At 42.3% G+C, this 25,244-nt stretch overlaps 1 protein-coding gene across 7 annotated transcripts in view; it reads right to left on the bottom strand.

Moving 5' to 3' along the window:
- Nucleotides 1-8,250: 8,250 nt before the first annotated feature.
- SAP130 (Sin3A associated protein 130) overlaps nucleotides 8,251-25,244 on the bottom strand; it is a 72,339-nt gene continuing 55,345 nt past the window's right edge. For all 7 annotated transcript variants that reach the window (XM_074363432.1, XM_074363434.1, XM_074363437.1 and 4 more), the window contains 5 exons: nucleotides 22,342-22,590; nucleotides 22,040-22,165; nucleotides 10,610-10,713; nucleotides 9,327-9,440; nucleotides 8,251-9,158 (listed from right to left, as the gene is read on the bottom strand). In XM_074363432.1, the coding sequence (XP_074219533.1) occupies nucleotides 9,000-9,158; nucleotides 9,327-9,440; nucleotides 10,610-10,713; nucleotides 22,040-22,165; nucleotides 22,342-22,590 (752 nt within the window). In that variant the 3' untranslated portion in view covers nucleotides 8,251-8,999. The remainder of the gene's footprint in view (nucleotides 9,159-9,326; nucleotides 9,441-10,609; nucleotides 10,714-22,039; nucleotides 22,166-22,341; nucleotides 22,591-25,244) is intronic.

Genomic DNA, 25,244 nt, shown 5'->3' with positions numbered 1-25,244 from the left:
AAATCAACACACAAAAATCAATGGTATTCTTATATACTTGCAATGAACAAGTCAAAAGTGCATTTAAAAAGCAATTAGATTTACAATAGTATCAAAAAATACTTAACAATGTAAAATGGTATAGCAGCTATGGAAGATAGTTTGATGTTTCCTCAGAAAGCTAAACACAGAATTATCCCATGATTTTATTTCTAGAAATACATCCAAAGGAACTGAAACCAGGCACTCGAACAGACACTTATATGCCAATTTTCATTACAGCATTATTTACAATAGGCATAAGGTGGAAACAACCCAAGTGTTCACCAACAGATAAACAGATAGAATAAAATGTGATTATGTACATATAACAGAATACTACGCAGACATAAAAAGAAATGAAGTTCTGATGCCTGCTACAACCTGGACGAACCTTGAAAAGCTCATGTTAAGTGAAATAATGCAGACACAAAAGCATAAATATTGTATGATTCCATTTATATGAGGTACCTAAAACAGGCAAATCCACAGAGACAGAAAATAGCTTAGAGATTACCAGGGGCTGGGGAAGGGGGAATGAGGAGTTATTGCTTAATGGTTGCAAAGGGGTAATATAATAAGAACATTTTGGAAATAGTGGTGAAGTTTGCATAATATTGTGAATGTAATTAGTGCCACTGAATAGTATACTTGAAATGGCAAATTTTTTGCTATGTATTTCTCACTACAATTTAAAAATAAATTTGGGAGTTTGAGATTTGCAAATATTTGCCATATACAAAAATAGATAAAAAACAGATTTCTTCTGTATAGCACAAGGAACTATATTCAATATCTAGTAATATCCTTTAATGAAAAAGTATATGAAAATGAATATATGTACATATATGCATGACTGGGACATTATGCTGTCCACCAGAAATTGACACAATGTAACTGACTATACTGCAATAAAAAATTAATAATGTAATTATATCAAAACCGAATGAACTGTACACTTTAAATGGGTAAATTGTATAGTACATTAATTACATTTGTTAAGCTGTTTCAACGTAAATAAATAAGTACATGTATAACAGAAAAATTGTGTTCTACACTGGAATTTGACACAACATTGTAAAATGACTATAATTCAATAAAAAATGTTAAAAAATAAATAAGTACAATATTTATAAAATCAACTGTATTTATGCAGTAGCAATGACCAAATAGAAAATGAAATTAAGAAAGTTATTCCAACTACTCAGCCATAAAAAAGAATGAAATTTTGCCATTTGATACAAGATGGATGGACTTGGAGGGTATTATGCTTAGTGAAATAAGCCAGACAGAGAAAGACAATTACTGTGTGATATCACTGACATGTGGAATCTGAAAAACAAAACTAGTGAATATAGCAAAAAAAAGAAACAGACTCACAGATACAGAGAACAAACTATTGGTTACCACTGGGGAGAGGGAAGCAGGGACAGAGCAAGTGGGAAGGGGATTGTAAGATACAAACTGTGATGGTATAAAATAAATAAGCTACAAGGATGTATTGCACAGCACAGGGAATATAGCCAATATTTTATAATAACTATAAATAGAGAATAACCTTTAAAAATTGTGAATCATTATGTTGTACACCTGAGGCTTACATAATATTGTAAATCAACTATACCTCAATAAAAAAATTATTTAAAAAAAAGATAGTCAAAGAGGTCTCTTGCAAATGTTTTTGCTGCATAAACCAGACAACAACATTTCTCCTACACCTGCTAACGTCAGCAGTGATGTGTCAACAGCAGGCAGCTGTAATGACATGAAAAGTCCACGACAACAGCAGGGACTGTGTCTTATTAAATCTGTAATAACCAGGGGGTGTGGGGGCCGAAAAGAAACTGCCTTCCTCTGGCCTGAGACTGTCATTCCACTTGAATGTGTTAAGTGAGCTGTAGAATAAATTAAAATAGTTAACATTAAAAAAAAAAGCTATTTCATTTACAGTAGCATGAAAATAATAAAAGTTAAGAGTGAGTTTGACAAATGGAAAATCATTGAATATTATGGAACACTTGAACGAAATTAAATTAGATTAAATAAATGGAAAAAACAGTCCAAGTTTATAGATCAGAAGATTTCATGTTAAAGGGGTAAATTTTTCCAAATGTGTCTATAGATTCAACACAGTATCTATCAAAATCCCAGATGACTTCTTTGCAAAGAAACGACAGGTTGTTCCTAAATTCACCTGAAAATTCAAAGGACCCTGGACAGCCAGAGCAATCTTGAAAACCAGTAACAAAATGTAGAACTCACACATCCTAATTTCAAAACTTACTACAAAGTTTCAGTAAACAAGACAGTGTGGTGGTGGCTTAAGGCTCAATCAATGGACTAGAACTGAGAATCCAGAAATAAGCCTTCACAAATACAACTGACTTTGACACATTACCAGGACAAGTCAATGGGGGAAGAATGGTCTTTCCAACAAATGACTGTGAGACAATAGACCAAGCACCTGCAAAAGAATGAAGTTGGACACCCCCGACCTCACATCAGATGCAAACATTAACTCAAATCAGATTAATGTCTGAAGTGGGAACAATGGTTACGGGGTGCAGGGCTTGCTCTGGGGGCAATGAAGACATTCTGAAACTGGCTGTGGTGATGGATGCAAAGGAAAAGCCACTGAACTTCACACTTCAAGTGGATGAACTGTATGCTATGTGAGCTACAGCTCAAAAGTACTTCTTTAAAAAGATGAAATGAAAGAAGATCGCTACTTTGCCCAAAGACATGGGAAAGAAAGGAAAGGAATACTATAAGCCACTCCTTACTCACAAATTTAATGACATAGATGAGATGCTTCAATTCCTTGAAAGACAGCAACTACCAAAAGTCACACAAGGAGAGAGACAATCTGAATAGGCCTATGTCTATTTTAAAAACTGGATTGATAATTAATAATGTTCCAAAAAAAGAAAGTACCAGATGTTTTCACTGTTGAATTTGACCAAATATTTAAGGAAAAAATTGTACCAACTCTCTACAATCCCCTCCAGAAAACAGAACAGAGAGAACTTTCCCTAACACATTCTATGAGGCCAGCGTTACCAACACACTGAAGCCAGACAAAGACATGTACAAAAAAGAAACCACAGACCAATCTCTCATGAATACAGATGCAACTACATACTGGCAAGCTGAATTTAACAAAGTGTAAAAAGAATTACACACCATAATCAAGTGAGATTTATTCCAGGTATGCTGGTTTGACTGGTTGGTTCAATAGTAAAAAAAAAAAAAAAAAAAAAAAAGACAACAACCCCCCCCACCAAAAAAACCTAATGTGAAATAAGAGATCAACATGCTGAAGAAGAAAGCTCAAATATGATCATATTAGTGATGCAGAAAAGCATATGCAAAATCCATCATTCAATCTGTGATTGAAAATTCTCAGCAAATGAAGAATAGGGGAGAACTTCCTCAACTTGATAAAGAAAAGCTACCAAAAAACTCTACAGCTAACATCATACTTAATGGTACACTTTACCCCCATGACTGGGAACAAGGCAAGGATATTCCCTCTTACCACTCTTATTCAGCATCTGGCTGGAAGGCCTATCCAGTGCAGTAAGATAGGAAAAGGAAATAAAATCTATGCCGACTGTGAAAGAAGAAATAAAATCGTATTTTTTCATTGATGGAATTACTGTTTATGTAGAAAGTCCCAAAGAACAGACCAAAAAAACTGTGAATATAGCAATATCACAGCACACAAGGCTAAGAGTATAAAAATGTAGACTGCCTTCCATATCCCACCAGGGAACAAGTAGAATTCAAAACAAAAAACAGTACCATTTACAATAGCTCATACACACAAATGAAATACCTAGATATAAATTTAATGAAATATGTACAGGTTGTATATGAGGAGAACCACAAAACTGATGAAATAAATCAAAGATCAGAATAAAAGAAGAGAAAGTCCATGTTCATGGGCAGAACACTCATCGTTACTAAGATGTGAATTCTTTCCCAACTTGATCTATAGATTTATGTAATCCTAATAAGAATTCCAGCAAGCTGTTTTGCAGATGTTAACAGATTCTAAGATTTATATGAAAAGACAAAAGATCTAGAACAGCCAACACAACAGTGAAGAACAAAGTTGGAAAACTGATAAATGCTCAGCTTCAAACCTTCCTAAAAAACTACAGTAATCAAAACAGAATGGTGCTGGCAAAAGGACAGACAAGTAGACCAATGGGACAGAATAGAGAGGCCAGAAATAGACCTCCACAAATACAGTCAACTCATCTCTGGCAAAGGAGCAAAGGCAATTTAATTAAGAATAGTCTTTTCAACAAATGGTGCTGGAACAATTGGACATCCATGTACCAAAAGAAAAAAAAATCTTTCCACAAACCTTACAATTTTCACAAAAATTATCTCAAAATGGATCATTGAGGTCTAAGTGTAAAACATAAAACTAAAAAAAAAAAAACCAAAAAACAAACTCCTATAACAAAACAGGAGAAAAATCTAGGTGACCTTGGGTTTGGTGATGAGTCTTTAGCTATAATCCAAACGCACAATTCATGAAAGAAAAAAACAGATGCTGTACTTCATTAAAATTGAAAACTTATGCTCTTCAAAAGGCACAATTTATTAAGTAATTGGAAAAGTGAGCCACAGACAAGGAGAAAATGTTTGCAAAACACGTATCTGAAAAAGGACTGTATCTAAGATATACCAGGAACTCTTAAAACTCAATCAGAAAACAAGGTAATTAAAATACGGGCAAAATCATCAAAAATGATATAAAGATGGCAAATGGGCATTTGAAAAAATGCTCAACATCATGTCACTAGGGAACTGCAAAGGAAAACAATGACCCCACTACACACCTGTCAGAATGGCTAAAACCTACGCTCTGACATCACAGAAGGTTGGCGAGGATGTGAAGCAACGGGAACTCTCATTTGTCGCTGGTGGGAATGTGAAATGGTACAGCCACTTTGCAAGGCAGTTTGGCAGTTTCCGACAAGACTAAAGATAGTTTCACTTCATGATCCAGCAATCACACTCCTAGGTTTTCACCCAACTGACTTGAAAATTTACTTCCACACGAGAACCTGCATGGGAATGTTCAGTTTTACTCATATCAGTCAAGAGCTGGAAGCACCAAGATGCCCTTCAGTGGGGAAACAGGTAAGCAGACTGTGGCAGTCACACAGCACTAACAACAAACAACTTGTGATACACGCAGCAAACGGAAGGATCTCAAATTACGTTGAGCAAAAAAGCCGGATGCAAGTAAGTACATACTGTATGATCCCATTTATGTGACGTTCAAGAACAGACAAGACTAACCCATGATCAGGGACAGCAGATCAGTGCTTACCTTGTGGGCTGGCGGGGGTGGGGTCAGGTGGAGAGGGTGCTGACTACAAAGGGGCCCTGTTTCTGGGGTTACAGGAACGTCATCTTTATTTAGATGGTTGTATATATTTATCAGTGCGCACAAAACTGTAAATTTAAGATTTGTGTATTTCAGATTGAACAAAGCTTGTGCTGTTCCTGTCTCAGCATCATTTTGTGATTGGCTGTGCAAATCTGAGCAGAAAAAGAACCTCCCCAACCGGGATAAGAGGTCTCCGCCTGGGCTAGGACCTTGGCAAGGGGCCAGGCAACTTCAGCAACAAATTCTTCAGGAGCTGGAGATAAGCACTGACTCAAACCTAAATTCAGCTAACAGTGGTGTGTGCCCAGGGCTCGGGCGGGGGCGTGAACTCGGGTGTTTCTAAAACCGTCAGGCATGTCGTACATCATGCTCCAGGGCAAGGCTGGGTGACTGATGTGCACAGACCTTCTCTGAGAAATGTAATTGCAAAGTGACTTGGAACTCTTTCCCATTTCCTTCCTAAGTGAGGTGAGTCATCAGGCCAAAATCATAAACGAGAACGTTCCTGAAAAAGAGATGTGTCTGCCCACTTCCAGGTGCCTGGATAAGACCCTTCATTTCTCACAATCAACTCATACAAAAAAAGATTTGGGTATTTAACTATATGTAATCATACCACGATAAAATTGGCGGAAAAGTGTCAAGATAGTGGTTACTTGTGGGGCAGGTAGAAGGTTGCGATTGGAATGAAGCAGTTGTGGGGCTTCTGAGGTGACTGGCAAGGCTCTGTGTCTTACTCTGGGTAATCATAGCCAAGTTGTTCTTTTAAGGATTTATGAAAGCTATGAATTTGTTTCATGTACGTTTCTGAATCTGTGCTGTCTTCTGCAAGAAAAAAAAAAGTACGAAAATTTACATCCTTTCAAACGTGAGCATTTCGTCACAGGCTGGGTTGGACTATATAACCTCTAAATATCTCTTTAAACTCTTAAAATTGTGTGATTATTATTCCTATGATAAAATCACTGAAAAGGACAACACTATAAGGCACTTTCTATTTAATAGTCTTTTGAAATACCCAGGTTTTAAAAAATACAGAATTTTCTAGACTAAGCAGATGGATTAAAACTTTTTCCCCCAGATTCACATTCCTTTGATTTTTCTACTGTAAAGAACAGAAGCCAAATATTGAAGTCTTACCTCCGATGTATTTCTAATTCTTTCTAATCTTTAAGTATGTGGATGATAGTTTTCTGGACCAAGAGCCACTGGGTGTCTGGACTTCTCAGCACTCTCTCCTGGTCATAAATCCCTGGAAAGCACAACTAACAAAATCACCAATTAAGTTGTATACTGACCACTTGTCCAAAGATCAGATACGTGTAAAACGGTTGTGTCTGTAATAACCCAGACCTAACGACCTGAACGCCTTTCTACAGGTGAACGGACAAATGACTTGTGGAAGAGCCACAGCATGGAATGCCTGCTACTCAGCAATTAAAAAGCAAGGAACTATTGACATGAGCAACATGAGCAGATCTCAGTATAAATATCCACCATGCTGAGTAAAAGGTGGCAGACTCCATCTCTCAAAAGAGAATATACTGTATGATTTCACTCGTATGAATTTCCAGAAGATGCAAATAATCTAGAGTGACAGAAAGGAGTTTAATGTTGGCCTGGAGGCGCGGAGGCAGGGAGGGGTGCGAGGTAAGATGTCACAAGGAGGCGCGAGGAAACTTAGGAGTCTGATAGACATTTTCACTCTTGATTGTGGTGATGCTCTCAGGGCACACACACGTCAAACCTTACCAAATTGTACACTTTCAGATGTTTAGTTCACCGTATGTCCATCAGTCCTCGATAAGGCTGTTTTTCAATAATGTTGTACTGTAGACAAGGTTCATCCCCCATGCCCTCCCAACTTCTGATCGTGCTGTCCTCCCAAGGCGGGGGAGAACAGAAGATGCTACTGTCCTAACCTGCACTGACAGCAAGCTTGCCCCGAACAGATTCCTTGACCAGGGTTATCGACGCTGTTTAAGGGAGGTAATGCTACCTTTCGGGAGAACAGGTCTGTAATGCAGAGTCCCAAATACCTGAGTCCTGTCCTTCACTCGCCGGCACACCACGTGTCCCTGGGAAGAGACACAGATGAGAAGTTGAGGCAAAGAACACTGTTCTGGCACAGCCACACACCACCACGTCGAACACCACGCCGGCGTCCAGGACGCGGGCAGTCATATCTTCAAGTGGAAACACTGGTGTAGCAGCCTTGACTGCTCCTGTCCGAGGACTTCTGCAGCCGAGGCTCTGCAGGCAGGTGCTCTAGCCTGGGGAAGGCTGAACACCTGCTTGGCTTCTCTCTTCTCCGACCCTACACCAGATGAGCACTCACCGCTCCCATTCGAGGAAGGCCGTCTCAGGTGAGCCAGTCGGAGGAGAGCTACAACCTTCGTCCCAAAGACGGGATCAGGACTGGCATGGACTCGTCTCAGATCTCTTCAGGTCAGGGCAAAAAGCAAGCCTCAGCCACCTCACCATTCCAGCAAGTTCACAGGAAGGAAGAGCAACCTCGTAAAGGAAATCCACCCTCCTGGATGTTCCGCAGCCCTCAACTGTTCCACAGTGTGACCAGCTTCTATGTGCGATGGGATACAACAGCGTCTTGTATTTAAGATAACCCAAAGCCATCAGACTTCACAATCTGTGACATCTTCAAAACACCAGGGTAAATGGAATTCTGTGGGGAATAACAAAACTTTAACGGAGTACACCCATGGTGTGTGAGAAACCACAGGAGGGGAAACACTCAAAGACACGTGCAGCACGGCACTGATTAACTTTATAAAAAGATACAAACTTCTTATGTACAAAAACCTCTTTGAGTCCTTTATTAACGTTTGGAGATGTGCGGTACATACGATTAACAGCATCACACCAGCTATAGAAGTACAGATAACCAAGAACGTACTTCAGGACAGGGATCTCAGAGCAACTTACGGTGTTGCCGGCTCGGCACCTCCACAAAAACCCAACTCAGACACACGCAGGACAGACAATATAACAATTTCACTGTGAAATGGTTCTTTAAAAAAACGACGAGACTCGATAGTTCAAACCCTTTAGAGTGTGAGATGTGGCAGGTCGCTCGGTGCCATGGCACTGCTTTCGAAGGCCAGCTTGGGCATCTGAAGGGCAGACGGAGTAAGACCCGGCTGGAGTGAGGGGAGAGGTCTGAGTTTCAGTGGAGAGAGAACAGATGGTCCGAGTGGATACTTTCAGTCCAGGCTCAGTATGGGTCCTGCAGGAATCCATCAGCTAAATTCAGTTTGTCGGCTGGAAGGCCGAGAAATGCCAGCCGGTCATTTGTCACTGATTTCAACCGGGAGACACTGATGCATCACAAGTCACGTGTGGGACAGGAAGTGTGGGAGGGAGCCGCCTGGAAGAGAGACTGGCGTCCACCGTGTCGGACCAGCTCTGATCCCCCCGCGTCACTGTGCTACGGGTCCCTCTGCTTTCACGTGTGAATTAAGGAAAATCCACTTTGCAAATAACTGGAGCCCTCCCCCCACCCCCAACGTCATTCTTCATCAATTCTGTTTTCAGAGTCCTGATTTGGGGTCTAGACTTTTTCCTTTCGCTTCAATTTTGACACCTTCTTGACAGTGCCGTTCTTGTTTAGAAGCTTCAGGACGCGGTCTTTGTGATCTAAGACCTTGAGCATGGAGTCTCTGGCCTCGCTGATCTGATCCATCACGAGCTTACACCTCTGCATGTTTCCCTGGAACGAGAGACATCATGTCACCAACCGTCATCTTCAAGACAGTGTGGTTTTCGTGATTCTGATAATGCGGGCGGAAGTCAGTAACAGGTTTTTACTCAAGACATTACTGGACGAGGGAGGGAAAAAGGGAGCAGTTAAGAGAAGAGGGAGAGGACTCCTTCAAACCTGTATTAGTTCATTTATTCGGTGTAAATCATCATCAGTTGCTGCTTTTTTCTTTGGGATAATCCCTTCCTGTAGGTTGGTGAGTCTTTCATAAACGTCGTGTTCTAGATTCGTCTGCAACAAACAAGAGGGCGTTGTGACCTCAGAGATTCTCTTTCTTGTCAAACTCAGGCCAATAAACCCACCTTGAATCACCTGTGTAAACTGGGAAAAGATCTGTTTCACTGATAAAACTGTTTCTCCCAATGAATAAGGTACAGGACAGCAAGGAAAACCGATCGACAACAATTTACCCCACAATTTGTTGTAAGGCACTGTCTACCTTCAAGGATAACTTTTAAATACTGCCCTGAATTCACAATTCCTCTGAAAAACAAGTCTACAAGTCCTGTATTTCTGCTAAATACAAAAACTAACCATGGCACTACTTTTTTTTTTTTTTTTAGATGAAGGTACTGGAGAGTGAACCCAGGACCTCATGCATGCTAAGCACTCACCCTGTCACTGAGCTATACCCTCCCCTGGCACTACCTTAAAAAAAACAAACTCATTAAAGACAATGTTCTTTAGATCACTCTATTCCAAAGATGGGCAAACTCTGTGAGGTTATCATTTTGATCGCCTCCTCTTTACCCTGTTGGTGAAGGAAGGACTGCCACCCCAGGGGGATGGAAATGGCTGAACACGTAACACACCAGACAGGTGAGATCAACAGCAGTTTACTGGTCAATATACTCACAGCTGAGGGGAAGAGGACACTGCACACCACGCAGGGCCATGTGGGGGCTGCACTCCGTGAACCAGCAGGGGCTGCAGGAGGCAGACTTTGTAGTATCCAGGGGGAGAGGTGCCCCCGGTGCTCACGGGAGGGTGTGACTGGCTTACTTGAATATCTCAAGTGGGCAGAGAACTGAGGCCCACTATTCGTGGAGAAGCGGGACCGCTGTTGGTCCCACGATAAGGAGCAGAATGGCGAGAGGTGGGGCTCACTGTCAGACCGTCACACCACAGTTAGAGGCTCCCCGATCGGATGTCACAGCAACACGTAACACAGAACCCGAACCGCAGGTCTCACACCACGGCTGTTCAACAGATTGCGGTTATGGGTACCAGAGCTAAGATGTGCTCAGATTACAGTACATCCACGGAATAGACAGGATAATTATGTTACACAGCACACACAGAACTTCCACCATGACCCATGTTCACTGGGAATGCTTCAGAATGACTCAGGGAATCCAGCCGCCCCAGCATGACGTCACAGCTGCGGGAACGCCACCTACCAGCTGCAGCAACTGGGCGGCACACAGGTGGACTTTCCAGCCTTGGGCACGACAGGAGACTCCTTTCTGATTAGCTATTTCCTGCAGCATAGCTTTCTTCTCCTCTGGAAACATTAAAAAAAAAAAAAGTGTATTCTGATTTTTAGAGTGCTAAAGTCATTTGTGTTCAAGACACTATTTTCTCAAAAATTTCTGCACTTAAGTATCTTTAAATCAATCCTCTGCATTTAAGTCATTGAAGATACAGGTCGTGACACGAATAAGAGCTCTTTTTGTCCACCCTAGAGGAATTCTTCAAATCTAGTTAGTTCAAAAGAATAAATTAATATTCTAATCTCTTAAAAGAAGGGAAGCGATCTTGAGTGGGTCGGAGCCATGGCATGTGTGATGCTTGGAAGCAGGTGGAGGCTGGGCACGAAGTTGTAGCAGCTCCAAGCTGTTGTCTCGACCTTGGAGAAATCACAGGGATCAAATCTGAGTAACATTTACGTTTGGGCAGAAAAGCCCAGTAACCAGCACTGTAGTAAAGTAGGTGTGAACTGTATCGTTTGGACTGGGGAAAGGCAAACCAGGACTGAGGGGCACTTGTCGAAGGTGCGTTTAGCTGTATCTGTGAAGTTTGAATATTACTGTTGCGCTAGGACTCAAAATGTATTTACACGTTACATGGAAAATGAAAAATTATTTCAAAAATTAAAAATTTTACTTAAAAAATTAATCTTGAAAAAAAAATCTATAGACTGTCAAAACTGATACAATGTACAACACCAAGACTGAACACTGATGTGAATGATGAACTCTGGGTGATGATTAAATGTCAGTGTAGGGTCATCAAATGTAACCAAAGTACCACTGTGTTGAGGGGTGTCGACAGCGGGAGGCTTTGCATGTGTGGGGAGTGGAGGGACATGGGAAATCTCTGTCTTCCGTTCAATTTTGTTGCGAACCTAAAATTGACAAGTTTTACTTCTTAGAGCAACTGAAAAAAAAAACCCTCATCTAGGCAAATAATAGCATGAATGTGATTAAAAAATTTTTAAACTTTTTGAGAAAGCTGTAGGCTCACATGTAATTGTAAGAAATAACTCAGGGAGATCCTGTGCTCTCTTCATCCAGTTTCCTCCAGTGGTGACATCTTGCAAAATTACAGGACCATATCACAGCCTTGACATTGAGAGAATCTACTGACCCCAGTCAGGTGTCAACCAATTTCAGACATATGTTTATTTCATTATGAGCATTCAAAACCCTTTTTGGTTTGAAATAATTATAGATTCACAGAAGCTGCAAAGACAGTATAGAGGTAAGTCTAATAAGGGATTTATATCTAGAACACAGGAAGAATTCTTACCACTCAATTATAGAAAAGACAAAAGATCCGAAGACATTTCTCCAAAAAATATATACTAAGGGCCAATAAACATGTGACGGTATTCAACATCATTAGGCATTAGGAAAACAGAAATCAAAACCACAGTGGATAGCCCTTCACATGGTGGATACCCCTTCACAGCCATTAGGAAGCTATAATCAAACAAAAGAGGCAGTAAGCGTTGGTGTGGATGTGACGAAATCAACGTTTCATGTGCTGCTGGTGGGAAAGTAAAATGTATTCGTTTTGGAAAACAATCTGGGAGTTCCCAGAACGTTAAATATAATTACCAAACAACTCAGAAATTCCATCTCTAGGTATATGCCCAAGAGAAATGAAAACAGAGGTTCACACAAAAATTTGTACACAAAGGATCGTGGCACCATTATTCGAAATAACCCCCAAATGGGAACAACCCAAATACCCAACAAGGGATGAATGAATAAATAAAATTCGGTATATATCCATAAAGTAGAATATTATTTGGCAAGAAAAAAGAATGAAGTACTGATACATGCTACACGGATGGGCCTTGAAAACATTACGTCAAACAGGCTGGTCACAGATGCCTGATAAGTGAAATGTGAAATGTCCAGCACCGGGACATCTGCTGAGATGGAAAGCTGGTGAGAGGCTGCCTCGGGCTGGGGGCAGGGACGGGTGAAGACAGCAGGACTGGGGAAGACGGCTAAGGGCTGGCGAGCTTCTTACTGGGGTGATGAAAGTGTCTTAAAACGAACCGCAGTGACAGATGTGCGACTCTGGGAATACACTAGAAAATCACTAACTGTATATTTTCAAAGCTGAACTGTATGCTACGTGAACTACAACAAAGCTATTATTGGAAAAAAGACAGTAAGGGAGGTCAGGAGGTCCTGTTTCCCTATTTTCCCCCACTGTTTACATCCTAATGTCAACAGTCCAGTACGGCACCTAGGAAACTACCACTGACGCAAAGTGAGTGCGTGTCACGGTGTCACACGGAGATTCATGTGACCCCAGCACAGTCAGGATTCAGAACTCTCCTGTGCTATACCTTTACGGTCACACCACCCCTCCCCTACCATTCCCCCTAGGGTCCACTGGTTTGTTCTCTATCTGTATAATTTTGGCATTTTGAGATTGTTGTATAGATAGAATCACATGGTGTTTGAGGGGTGGGTAGTATGTGTCCTGAGATTGGCTTTTTCCACCAAGCGCAGGCACAATGCCCTTGAACCCATCCAGGCTGTTGCATGAGGAAGAGTTCTTTCCTTTCCGTTCCTGGGCAGTTTTCAACGGTGCCACAGTCTGTTTAACCATTTAGTGCCATTTGTGTTGTTTCCAGCTTCTGGTTATCATCAAAATTTGCTATAAACACTTGTGTACGGATTTATGTGGAGACACAGGTTTTCAATTTTCTGGGATGAATGGCCAGGAGTGCAAGTGTTGGGTTCTATGATACGTGTATGTTTAGTCTTTTTTCTTTTAAATATTTTAATTTTTTAATTTTTATTTCTTTTTTTCTGGGAAGGGGGAGGTAATTAGGTTTATTTATTTATTTAATGAAGGTACTGAGGATTGAACCCAGGACCTCGTGCATGCTAGCATGCGCTCTACCCCTGAGCTGTACCCTCCCCCAGTGTCTGTGTTCAGTCTTTATGAAACTGCCAAACTGTTTTCCAGAGTAGCTCAGTGATGTGTGTGACAGGTTCTACTGAGCTGCTCCCCAGAGGAAGTGGTGAAATATTTGAAATAACCACCTAAACCTCTGGGAAAGGTCTTCAGGGCAAACAGCAAATGCAGAAACATCTATTCGAGCAAACCTACAAAGTGTGTAAGAACAGCAAGCCTGCGGTCACCGAAGCGAGGCCCTTCCCTCCCTCCTCCTTCCTCCAATAGATACCCTACTCCAGACCGTTGCCGCCCGGACCCAGGGCCCCTCTCCTCCAGAGGCTGAGGGCAGGGCTCCCCTCCCAGGAAGAGCGGGGCATTTCACACCTCTGCTCCAGGGCTCTGTCCCAGGGCAGGCTAATTCATATGGGGGCTCCCTCCTTCTGTTCAATCCCCACTTCTGGAACGGAGACCGTACTGGGGCAAGGCGGCTGAGAATGCTTCTCCCGCCTTGTGAAACGGTGGCTTCACACTAGGAGCAGCGAGCCCAGTGGACTCCAGGCTGCTCCCTCCTCCCTTCCCTGAATGCTCGTCTTGGAGCAAACTGTTACTGGGAGGGAAGGCTGCCACTGTCCCATCTTCACCAAACCCCTCCATCTCCAGGGCCCTGGGCGCAGAGAGTCTGCCTAGAAGGAGACCCGGGAAGAGTGGAGGGGGCAGTGAAGGGCAGTGTGAGGAAATGTGCAGAGCTACAAAGACACAGCCCAGACTGTGGGCTGACTAGTCTACAGGAGAGAACAGAGGATAAGGCGGCTGGCAGGAGCTCTCCTGGGGGTAGAGCAAATATCACACACTGAACTCACAGGCCATTCCGGCAGGGAGCTACAGTACGATGGGGTGAGTCTGCAGAGGAATTTGTGTTCCAGGGCAAATTCCAGGACTGCGTTCTACTGGATCAAATGGCAAGCAATTAGTGCAGTTTATCAGCTGGATGTGGTCTGGGAAACAGTGGGAGAGAGCCCTACTAACGTCACTGTCACCCCAGGACGACTGTGGGCACACCCAAAGCTACGCCTCCCTCAGGAGTAACACCAGAGGCTTAACACTTGGTGGTGCCGATCGGGTGGAGGTGATTAGATTTCACTACAAGAATCCAGCCGGTCACTAAACAAATAAACAAGCAAATAACAATAACAAGTCTTGCAAGAGGTGGGGAGACTGGTACCCAGAGGTCCTACAGGGTATATTATCTAAAATGTCCAGTTTCCAACAAAAATTATGAGGCACACAAAGAAACAGGAACGTATGACCCATACATGGGGAAAAAGAGACAAGGCACCAGAAACTGCTTGAGAGAGTGACCAGGTATCAGATTTATCAGATTTCAAAGGAGCCGTAACAGGTAAGTTCACAGGATGAAAAGAAAGCATGAGCAAAGAATTAAAAGAAGGTGTGATCATCATGTCCCATTAAATTGAGACTATCATTAAGAAGACAGAAATGATTCCTTAAGAAAAGAACCAAATGGAAATTCTGGAGTTAAAAAGTACAAAAGTGACACCAGAAATTAATACAACGTTGTAGATCCACTATATGTCAATAAATAAGTAAGTCAATAAGAAAAAAAATCTTGCCTTTGGTTAGATATTAAATTAAAACAAATACAATGAAATTCTCAAAATCCAGTAGAGGGTCTCAACAGTAGATCTGAACTGGTACAAAAGAGAATTAGTGAAGTTGAAGACAGATGGATAGAGGTCAGGCAAGCTGAAGAACTGAGGGAAAAAAGAAATGAAGAAAAATGAACAGGGCTGTAGGGAAATGTGAAACACCATTGAGAGCAGCAACACATGGTAATGGAGTGCCAGAAAAAAAGAGAGAAAGGAGAAGAAATATTCAAAGAGAAAATGGCTGAAAATTTCCCACATTTACTGCAAGACGATCACCTATATACCTGGGAAGCTCAAGGAGCTCCAAGTATAAGAAATGAAAAGATATTCACAGACACACCACAGTAAAAATGTTCCAAGCTGAGAAAATCTTCAAAGCAGCAAGAGAAAAAAATGAAGCATCCCTTACAAGATAGTGGATGAAATTAACAGCCGACTCCTCAGAGGAAACAATGGAGGCTGGAGGGCAGTGGGACAATAGATTCAAAATGCTCAAAGGAATGTATGCGAGATCTAGTTTCTCCACATCCTCACCAGCACTTGGCGTCATGGGTATTTTTAATTTCCGCTCTTTTGATAGGCATCTCAATTTAAATTCCTCTAACAGCTAGGGATAAACATTTTTTAAAAACTAGATTTCATTGTTTTCTGTTCCAGGATCCAGGTAAGACACCACATTACACTTCCTTGTCATGTCTCCTTAGACTCCTCTTGGCTTGCTGGTTTCTCAGACTTCCCTGGCTTCTGATGACCCTGACAGTTTTAAAGAGTCCTGGTTAAGTATCTCATAGAATGCCCTTCTATTTAGATTTGTCCAATGTTTCTGTTAGGATTAGACTGTGCTTACGGGTTTTTGAGAGGAGACAGAGAAGCCTCACTGTGAAGGGCACGTACTATTAGCGTGGTTCATTGCTACTGACACTGACCTTGATCACCTGGCTGAGGTGACATTTATCAGGTGCTCCACTGTAACGTTACTCTTCCCCCACCCTCTTCCACACTGCACACTTTGGATGAAAGTCACTACACAGCCCACACTTACGGACTAGGATTCATGTTCCCCTGAACATCTCAGTGGCTTGCCATCCATGTATTCTCTTTGGTGAAATGTCTCTTCATGCCTCTGTCCATTTTCTAACTGGATTATTGTTTTCATTTACTGTTAAGTAATGAGATTTTCTAATATATCTTAGACATGAATCCTTTATGCGATACGTGGTTTGCCAGTGCTCCCTCCCAGTCTAGAGCTTGCTTTTCATCCTCCTAACAGGGTCTTTCACAGATACAAAGTTTTTATGAAGTCCAATTTATTGTTTTTCTTTTATAGATGGTGTTTTTGGTGTCATGCCTTAAGAACTGTTCACCACACCCTAGGTTCTCTTTGAAAAGTTTCGTAGTTTTGTATTTTGCATTTAAATCTATTATCCATTTTATCCATGTTGAGTTAGTTTGTATAAGGTGTGAGGATTAGGTTGAGGGTTTTTTTTTTTTTTTTTTTGGAAAACATTTGATGCCCAGCACCATTTGCTAAAAAGACTCTCCTTTCTCAATTAAATTGCTTTTGTGCTTTGCTCAAAAACCAGTTGGGCATATTTGTAAGGATCTACTTCTGCATTTTCTATTCTAATCATCTACACATCTATCCCTCTGCAAATATGATGCTGTTTTGAGTCCTGTAGCTAAATTAGATTTATTATTGGTAAGAATGATTTCTTGTTTTTCAAGACTGTATTTTAGTTCCTGTGCCTTTCCACATAATGTTTAGGATAAGTTTTACTGTATGTAAAAACCTTTGTGATTTTGGTAGGAACTGTAGTAAAAGTTATCGATCAATCGAGGGAGAAGTGACATCTTTATGTTGAGTTCTTTCAATGGTGAATGCTGTAGGTCTCTTCATTTCTTTAGACCTTCTTTCATTTCTTTCATTGGCATTTGGCCATTTTCAGTAAACGTGTCCTGTATGTGTTTTGCTCGATTTGTACCTAAGTATATCATTTTGGGGAGACAATTATAAATGATAGTATATTTTCAGTACATTTCCACAAGTTTATTCCAGGTTTCTACAAATACAGTAGATTTTTGTGTGTTGATACCATATTCTGTGAACTTGCTGAAATTATTTATTAGTTCCCAGAGATTTTTGGGGGTATAATCCTTGAGATTTTCTGTGTAGACAATAATTTTATTTGCAAATAGAGACAGTTTTACTCATTCCTTCCAATCTGTACAGCCTTTTATCTCTTTTTCTTGCTTTCCAGGGTAGCTAGAATTTCCATATCTATGTTAAGTAAGAGCCGTGAGAGAAGACAGCCTTAGCCTTGTCTATTTGCTAATCCCGGGTAGAAAGCATTCAGTCTTTCACCATTAAATACAATGTTAGCTCTCTCTTTTTTTGGCAGATCTTTTATCAAGTTGAAGCAGTCTTCCTCTTTTCTTATTTATGAGATTTTATCATGAAAAAGTTCTCAATCTTGTCAAGGAAATTTTCTGCCATCAATTGATATGATCATGTGATTTTTCTTCTTCTGCTTTCATTGTGGATTGAACTGCTCTCTCCAAAAGGTATGTTATAGTCTTAACTCTTGGTACCTGCAAATGTGACCTTATTTGAAAGAGGGTCTTTGCAGATGTAATCAAGTTAAGAAGAAGCCATACTGAATTAGGGGTGGCCCTAAAGCCAAAGAGTCAAGAAACACAGGGGAGAAATGCTACATGGAGATGGAGGCAGAAATTGGAGTAATGTGGTTGCAAGCCAAACAATACCCAGGGTTGCTGGCAATGACCAGAAACTAAAAAGAGGCGAGGAAATACTCTCTTCTACAGTCTTCAAAGACGGCATGACCCTGCTGATACTCTGATTTTGGGACTCCTAGTCTCCAGGATTGTAAGAGAATAAACCTGTTGTTTTAGGCTGTCTACTTCGTAGTTCTCTGTTGTAGCAGCCCTGAGAAATTAATACAGCCTATTTTTTGAGGGGGGGATTAGGTTTATTCATTCATTTATTTTAATGGCGGTACTGGGGATTGAACCCAGGACCTCGTGCATGCTAAGCACACCCTCTACCATTGAGCTATATCCTCCCCCTCTATACAGCCTATTATAATAACAGTGAATTAAACTGACTTTCAAATGCTGAACTAGCCTTGCATCACTGTAACAAATCCCACTTGATCAAGGTGTAAAATTCTATTTATGTATTGCTTGATTCAATTGGCTAACGCTTTGTTAAGGATTTCTGCCTCTGTATTCATTGAGGAATATTGATCTGTAGCTTTCTGTCTTTGTACTCTGTCTCATTCTTGTATCAGGAAAATTGGTGTTGATTCTTCCTTAAACGTTTGGCAGAATTTCTCAGTAAAAGTATCTGAGTCTGGAGATTTCTGTTTGGAAGCTTTTAAATTATGGATTCAAATGATTTAATGGTTATAGGACTATTCAGATTGTCTGTTTCTGGTTGAGTTTTGGTAGTTTGATTTTTCAAGGAATTGGTCTATTTCATCTAAGTGGTCAACTTTGTAGTATTTCCTTATTACGCTTTTAATGGCTGCATAATCTGTGGTAATATCCTGTTTCATTCTGATACTCATGATTTATGTCTTCTTTTACCTTCATCAGTCCTGCTAAAGATTTATTAATTTTACCAATTTTTTCCAAAGAATTCGCTTTGTTCACTGATTTCATTATTTTTCTGTTTCCAATTTCACTGATTTCTGCTACCTTTACTATTTTCTTCCCGTCCTTGCTTTATGTTGCTCTTCTTTGTTATTTTCATTTTCATTCGGTTTTTAGTATTTTTAAAAATTTCCCTTGAGATGTCCTCTTTGACCAGTTATGCAGAAGTGTGCTGTTTAACTTTCATGGCTTGGAGGTTTTCCTGTTACTGCTCTGCCACTGATTTCTGGTTTGTTTCCCATTATGGTCAATGAAGATACTGTATGTGATGTCAATTCTTTCCAATCTGCTGAGGTTAATGATTCTGAGTGTGGTCCATCTTTACTTGTCCTGGGTGCACAGAGCATGTGTTCTGCTGCTGTTCAAGTGTTCTGCAAACATCTGCGTGATGCTGGTTGGCTTCCTTCCTTCTTTCCTTTTCTATATCCTTGTTGATTTTCTGTCAGGCACTTCTGCCAACTGCCAAGAGCTGCTGACGTTCTAACTATAACTGCACGTTTGTCTATCACTCCTTTCAGCTGTTTTTGCTTCATGTATTCTGAAGCTCTTGGTTTTTGTTGCCTATATATTTTTAACTGGTATGTAGTGTATTTGTCTCTAGTAACTGTCCTTCCTCCGAAGTCTACTTTATTTGATATTAATATAACCACTCTTGTTTTTTGATTAATTTTTGCACTGTATATATTTTTCTATCCTCTTACTGTCAATCTATCCATATAGTGTATCTGAACTTTCTCAGAGACAGAATATAGTTGGAACTTTGGAACTATTTTTTTTATCCTCTCTGCCAATCTGTGTTTTTTGTACAATTTTAAAAGGTTACTTTTCATTTACAGTTATTACAAAATACTGGTTATATTTCACATCTTGTACAATACATCCTTGAGCCCGTCTTACACCCAACAGTTTGTACCTCCTACTCCCCTAACCCCTTACTGCCCCCCCCCACTGGTAACCATTCGTTTGTTCTCTGTATCTGTGACATAAGTGATATCATATAGTATTTATCTTCTCTGTCTGACTTATTTCACTTAGCATAATGCCCTCCAAGTCCATTCATGTTGCTGCACATGGCAAACTTTCATTCTTTTTTATGGCTAAGAAGTATTCCATTGTGTATACACACCACATCTTCTTTATCCAGTCATCTGTTGATGGACACTTAGGTTGCTTCCGTGTCTTGGCAAATGTAAACAATGCTGTTATAAACTTTGGGGTGCATTTTCAAATTAGTGCTTCCCTTTTCTCCAGAACACTCCTGGGAGTGGAATTGCTGGGTCAGATGGTAATTCTATTTTTAGCTGTTTGAGAGACCGCCACACTGTTTTCTACAGTGGTTGCACCAATTTACATTCCCACCAAGTGTGTACAAGGGTTCCCTTTTCTCCACATTCCCATCAGCATCTGTTGCCAATCTGTACTTTAACTGGTATATTCAGACTATTTTTGTTTAAGGTCATTACTGACATGTAAAGCTAAGTCTGCCCTGTTATTACTTGTTTTCTGTTTGTTTCCTGTGCTTCTTGTTCCCTTTTCCTCTCTTCTTTCCCTCCTGTGAATTATCTGTTTTTAGAATTCCATCCTGATTTCTTTATATGAATATGACTTTAAAGTTCAGCCAAAGCAGTTCAATTAAAGTTTAATAGTCAAGAGACTTGGAGGTGGGGAGGGTATAGCTCAGTGGTAGAGTCCGTGCTTAGCATGCATGAGGTCCTGGGTTCAATCCCCAGTACTTCCTCTAAAAATAAATAAATAAATAAAATTAAGTTACCTCCTGCCCACCAAAAAAAAAAAAAAAAAAAGAAAAGACTTGGCACAAGGTGATAAATACGTACATATCCAAAGAGAAGATTCAGGAATTACTAATATTTTCAGCTGTCAAATTATCTTTCTTGAGATAGCTCTTGAAGAGTGAGTCCCAATAAGCAGTGAGAACCTTCTAACATGGCTTAAAGTGTCACCAGGGAAAACTGTAAGTATTTTATTGCTAGGATGGAATTCTCGTGGTGTGGAGAAATGTTTAGCGGCTCAGGTCCTGCTTCTGCCAAACCAAAGAGGGTGTGAAATCCCACCCTCTTTTCAAAGCTTGGGGTATACTTGTGAGGAAGAAAAGCTGGGCAGTGCAGCCCCCTCTGTGCTTCCGTCCAGAGACAGAACCGCCAGGACTTTCACTCTTGCTAACAGGCACGAGTCAGTACCATCCAACTCAGACTCATCTTGAGGGTCAAGGAAACCCTCAGAGAAGTTTCCAAGTAGAGTTTATATGAGGGAACGGGAAACACAACCAATTCTCTGAAAACATAACCTTTCTGTGCAAACAATTATATCTGAGATTAATGCTAGAAAGTCCACAGAAATAGTTGCAGTTATTTGCAAGGTACCATTAGCCATTTTTATCACATGTGTGTGGGTTTATTAGGATGTTATTCTTAAGCTTAACAATAGAAACATTTACTTAGCGCCTGCCCTGGACCATTCCAAGAGCTTCACACATGTTAAACAAAAGGTCTTTTGGAAAATAAACTTCCTGGGGCTTATGATGCCTGTATATCTGAGCATCCAAGGGACTACTGTGGACTGCTTCAAATAATCTAGTGGGCTCTTCCCCAATGACTCTGGGGGCTAAGGGCTAAGGAGGTCGTCTGTCACCACCTGGGGAGCTGGTAACACATGAAACTTAACTAAAAGCAATGTTGTCACTTACTCCCTAGACTGAGTGTCCGATAAAAGTGCACATAGCTTTCTGAGGCAAAGGATAATTTTCCAAATTTTATACTCAACTGAATATTTTGCTTAAGTTAAACACTGAAGTCTCAAGATTTCATTTTATTATTATTAATTTTTTTGGACGGGGGAGGTAATTAGGTTTGTTTACTTACTTACACATTTGTTTTTATTGGAGGTACTGGGGATTGAACACAGGACCTTGCTTGATAAGCATGTGCTCTACCACTGAGCTCTACCCTCCCCTGCTAAAGTCTCAAGATTTTATAACAAAAATTTATGGCTCTTTTTGAAACTGGAAAACTGTGATTCTGTCTTTTTATTCTACTGTGGTTTCAATACAGCCCAATGAAAGACCAGCCACCTGCATGAACACTGGACATTTCTGGGGAGACTGACCTTTGACCCGGACGTCGCTGTACCGCTGGAAGTGGTGGTAAGCAGCTTTCCAGGGGTTCCGATAGTGGCGGAGCAAAGTGATGGGGGGTCTTGGACGCACGGGGACATACCTCACACCTTCTTCATCTATTCAAGAGAGAAGAAAAAGAAGACATTGAACAGCTTATGACCTATCTGCAGCAATCCTCCCGGGACAGCTCCTGCAGGTGAGCTCCAGCGGGGACACAGCCCCGGGTGGGACACCTCCAGCGGGACTGCAGTGGGGAGGAGTCCGGGGACCAAGCTGGCCGAGCGGGCATTACCGATGTACTCCTTGGGAGGAGACTTGCGCTTCTCGGCCTTCACCAGGAGGCTCTTGGCAGCGGACTTCTCGTCGTCGGTGCTGTTGGTCTCCATCATCTCCCCCTCTTCCGTGGAGATCACGTGCTGCTGCTTGCGCGGCTTCTTCCTCGGGGAGGCGCCCGGCGGCAGGTCACTCGGCGGCATGGACAAGTTGTTAGCCAGCAACGCAAGGGATGGAGACACGGTGTTGGTGGCCAGGGGAGGAACTGCTGTCAAGGGAGAAGAGTGTGCACACGTGTGAGAACCCACACACGTCGTGGGGAGTGTCAATGGTGTCCATCCATGTGGAAGACTGACAGGAAGGCAAGCTAACGCTGACTGCGTCCTCCCGCGTGCCCAGCACAGTGCTAAGCACCCTAACTGTGGCAGAGGCTGACAATAGTTTCCTAACACCTCAGCCACGCCCCCCCTTAGCACAAGTGAGGAGCCCTCCTGGGAAATGGGTGCACGCAACTCAGCGGAAACTGCATTTACTAGTCTCCCTCACAGTCAGGTATGGCCGTCTGAAATGCAAATCCAAGTGCTCTGTAGCATTTTCAAGAGGTTTCCTTAAAAGCAAGAAGGCATGACCCACTCGTCTTCTTTCGGTGCCCCTGGGACTCAGATGAGATAGCTGGAGTTCCAGCAGCTATCTCGAATCAGGAGCACGAGGGTCAAAGGCTGAGGGTAGTAGGGGCCTGGATCTCTAATAATTTTATGGAGTCCACATACCATCTCTGGACTGTTTGCCTCAGGATCTGCTTCAAGGGAGATGACAAAAGCTTCCACGTTCAAGCCACTAGTTTTCAAGCCTCTGAGCATTAATTTCTAGGCGATAGCCCATGAACTCATATACTCTTACAAATAATCTGAGCAAGCAGGCATTCTATTATCCGCCAGCTGAAAAGATGAGAAAACGCGGCACAAATTGCGCGGGCAGGAAGCAGGTGAGCTGGGGGTGGATGGAGGCGGCTGGCCTCGGAGACTGCACTCCTGAACCACTGCCTCCAGACAGACGGCATTCTTAGGACGAAGTCAACAATGTGTTTTCGGGCCTCTGTGGATCACGTACCCAGGGAATCACAAATCACAATAAAAGCTCACCTCAACTCTTGCACCGCATCCGGGCCCATCCTTTCCCTCCACATGCTCCTCGGCCACCCACTCCCCATAGTCATACCCTAAGCCCCGTCATCACATCTCAGCTTCCAGCATCTGAGTTTCCAGCCCAAACCAACCACCCTTCCAGGTCACTCCTCTCAGTATCTCACCTCCAACACTTCCTTGACATCAGAAATTATTACCCAGTAATCACACCACTATTTTGCTGTCTCTCATCCCTCTAATGTCCCCTCCCTCCTCTCCCTGGGTTTTAATTCTCCCATCAATTTGATTTGCTTTACTCATTTACTGTCCCCTCTCTTGCTTCACTGCGCTCACTGAGCAAAAGGACAACAGCTTAAATCCAACTCTCCAACTAGTCTGCACCTATGCAGAGGGATGGACCAGAGAAAGACACGAAGCAGGGCTGATGGGGCTCAGGTTAGCGTGCTCACCGAGCTTGGGTGGGCCGTCGCTGCTGCTGGACAGACCCCCATGTCTGCCAAGTCATTCACTCTCTACACCTCCAATACCATCCTCACTCTCAGCTCATGACCCTGCTTTCTACTTTACTGGAAGAAAAAAAACCCAGAAATAATCAGAAGGAAATGGCCGTAAATTCCCACCACGTACAGCACCTGCCTTACCTGCATGGTGACCAGGAATCTCCTGTCTCTCAGTGAAGGTGGAGCCCCACCCACTCTCACCTCCTCAGACCCGGCTCCAGGACTCTCATCTCTTCTCCCTGCAGCACCAAGCCTTCCCGCCCTATTCCGTCACTCCCATGAACAGACAAATCCTACTTCCTCTAGGCATCATTTCCCTTCGGGTACCGAGTGCCCTTCCTTTTGCTATTGCTTTATAACAAGCCCCTCAAGTGCTGTCTCTGATACTCCACTCCCAGGAATTTTTCTTTTGAACCCACTCCCCACCCTGCTGTGCCCAACACCATCACATGGAAGCTGCTCTTCTCCAGATCTCCACAACCATTGTGTTGCTAAGTCCATCAGTCACTGCTCGGTCCTCACCTTCACTGGTCTCAACAGCTGGGACCCTTTTCTCTGTAGTATTTCTGTCCTGGCTTTCCAGAACATCACCAACTCCAAGTTTTGTCCCTGTCACTCCGGCCCCTCCATGCGGTCTCCTTTGCTGGCTCCTGCCTCTGCTCCTGCCTCAAAATGGTGCAGGGCCCTGAGGCTCAGTTCACAACTGCTTCTTTCTTATCAGCACTCATTCCTCCGGTGATCTTATCCAAGCTCGTGGCTTGAAACATAATTCATACAGACAATGACTACCCCCCAATTTCTACTGGCAACTTAATTTTCTTCGAAAAGCTAGGCTCAGGGATCCAACTGCCTACCTGGTGAGTCCATCTGGAGGTCTGACGGACACCTCGAGCTCACCAGAGCAAAAACTACCCCCCCCCCCCGCCTACAAACGCCATCCCTGCAACCTGCCCCTCAGCTGATACCTCCATCACTAAGACCCACAACTTCACAGCGGACGCTAATGCCCTTCTCTCACAGCCTCCAAGCTGTAAGGCAATCCTCTCAGTTCTGCTTCAGAGATCCACGCAGGAGCTGTCTGCTTCAACCACCTCTGTTGCCACTTCCCCGGCCGAAACCTTCACCCGCTCCCTGCAAGTAACGCAGCAGTCTCAAAACACATCTCCCCACCTCCAGCCTCGTCCCCACGGTGTTTCTGCACAGCGGCCAGGGCTTTCTCTTGAGAGGAGAGGTGACCTCATGTCTCTCCTCTGCTCAAAACCCTCTAATGACAGGTC

Source organism: Camelus bactrianus, chromosome 5 (genome assembly GCF_048773025.1).
Source record: "Camelus bactrianus isolate YW-2024 breed Bactrian camel chromosome 5, ASM4877302v1, whole genome shotgun sequence".
NCBI classification, from domain to species: domain Eukaryota; kingdom Metazoa; phylum Chordata; class Mammalia; order Artiodactyla; family Camelidae; genus Camelus; species Camelus bactrianus.
This window is presented reverse-complemented; position numbering and strand designations above follow the sequence as displayed.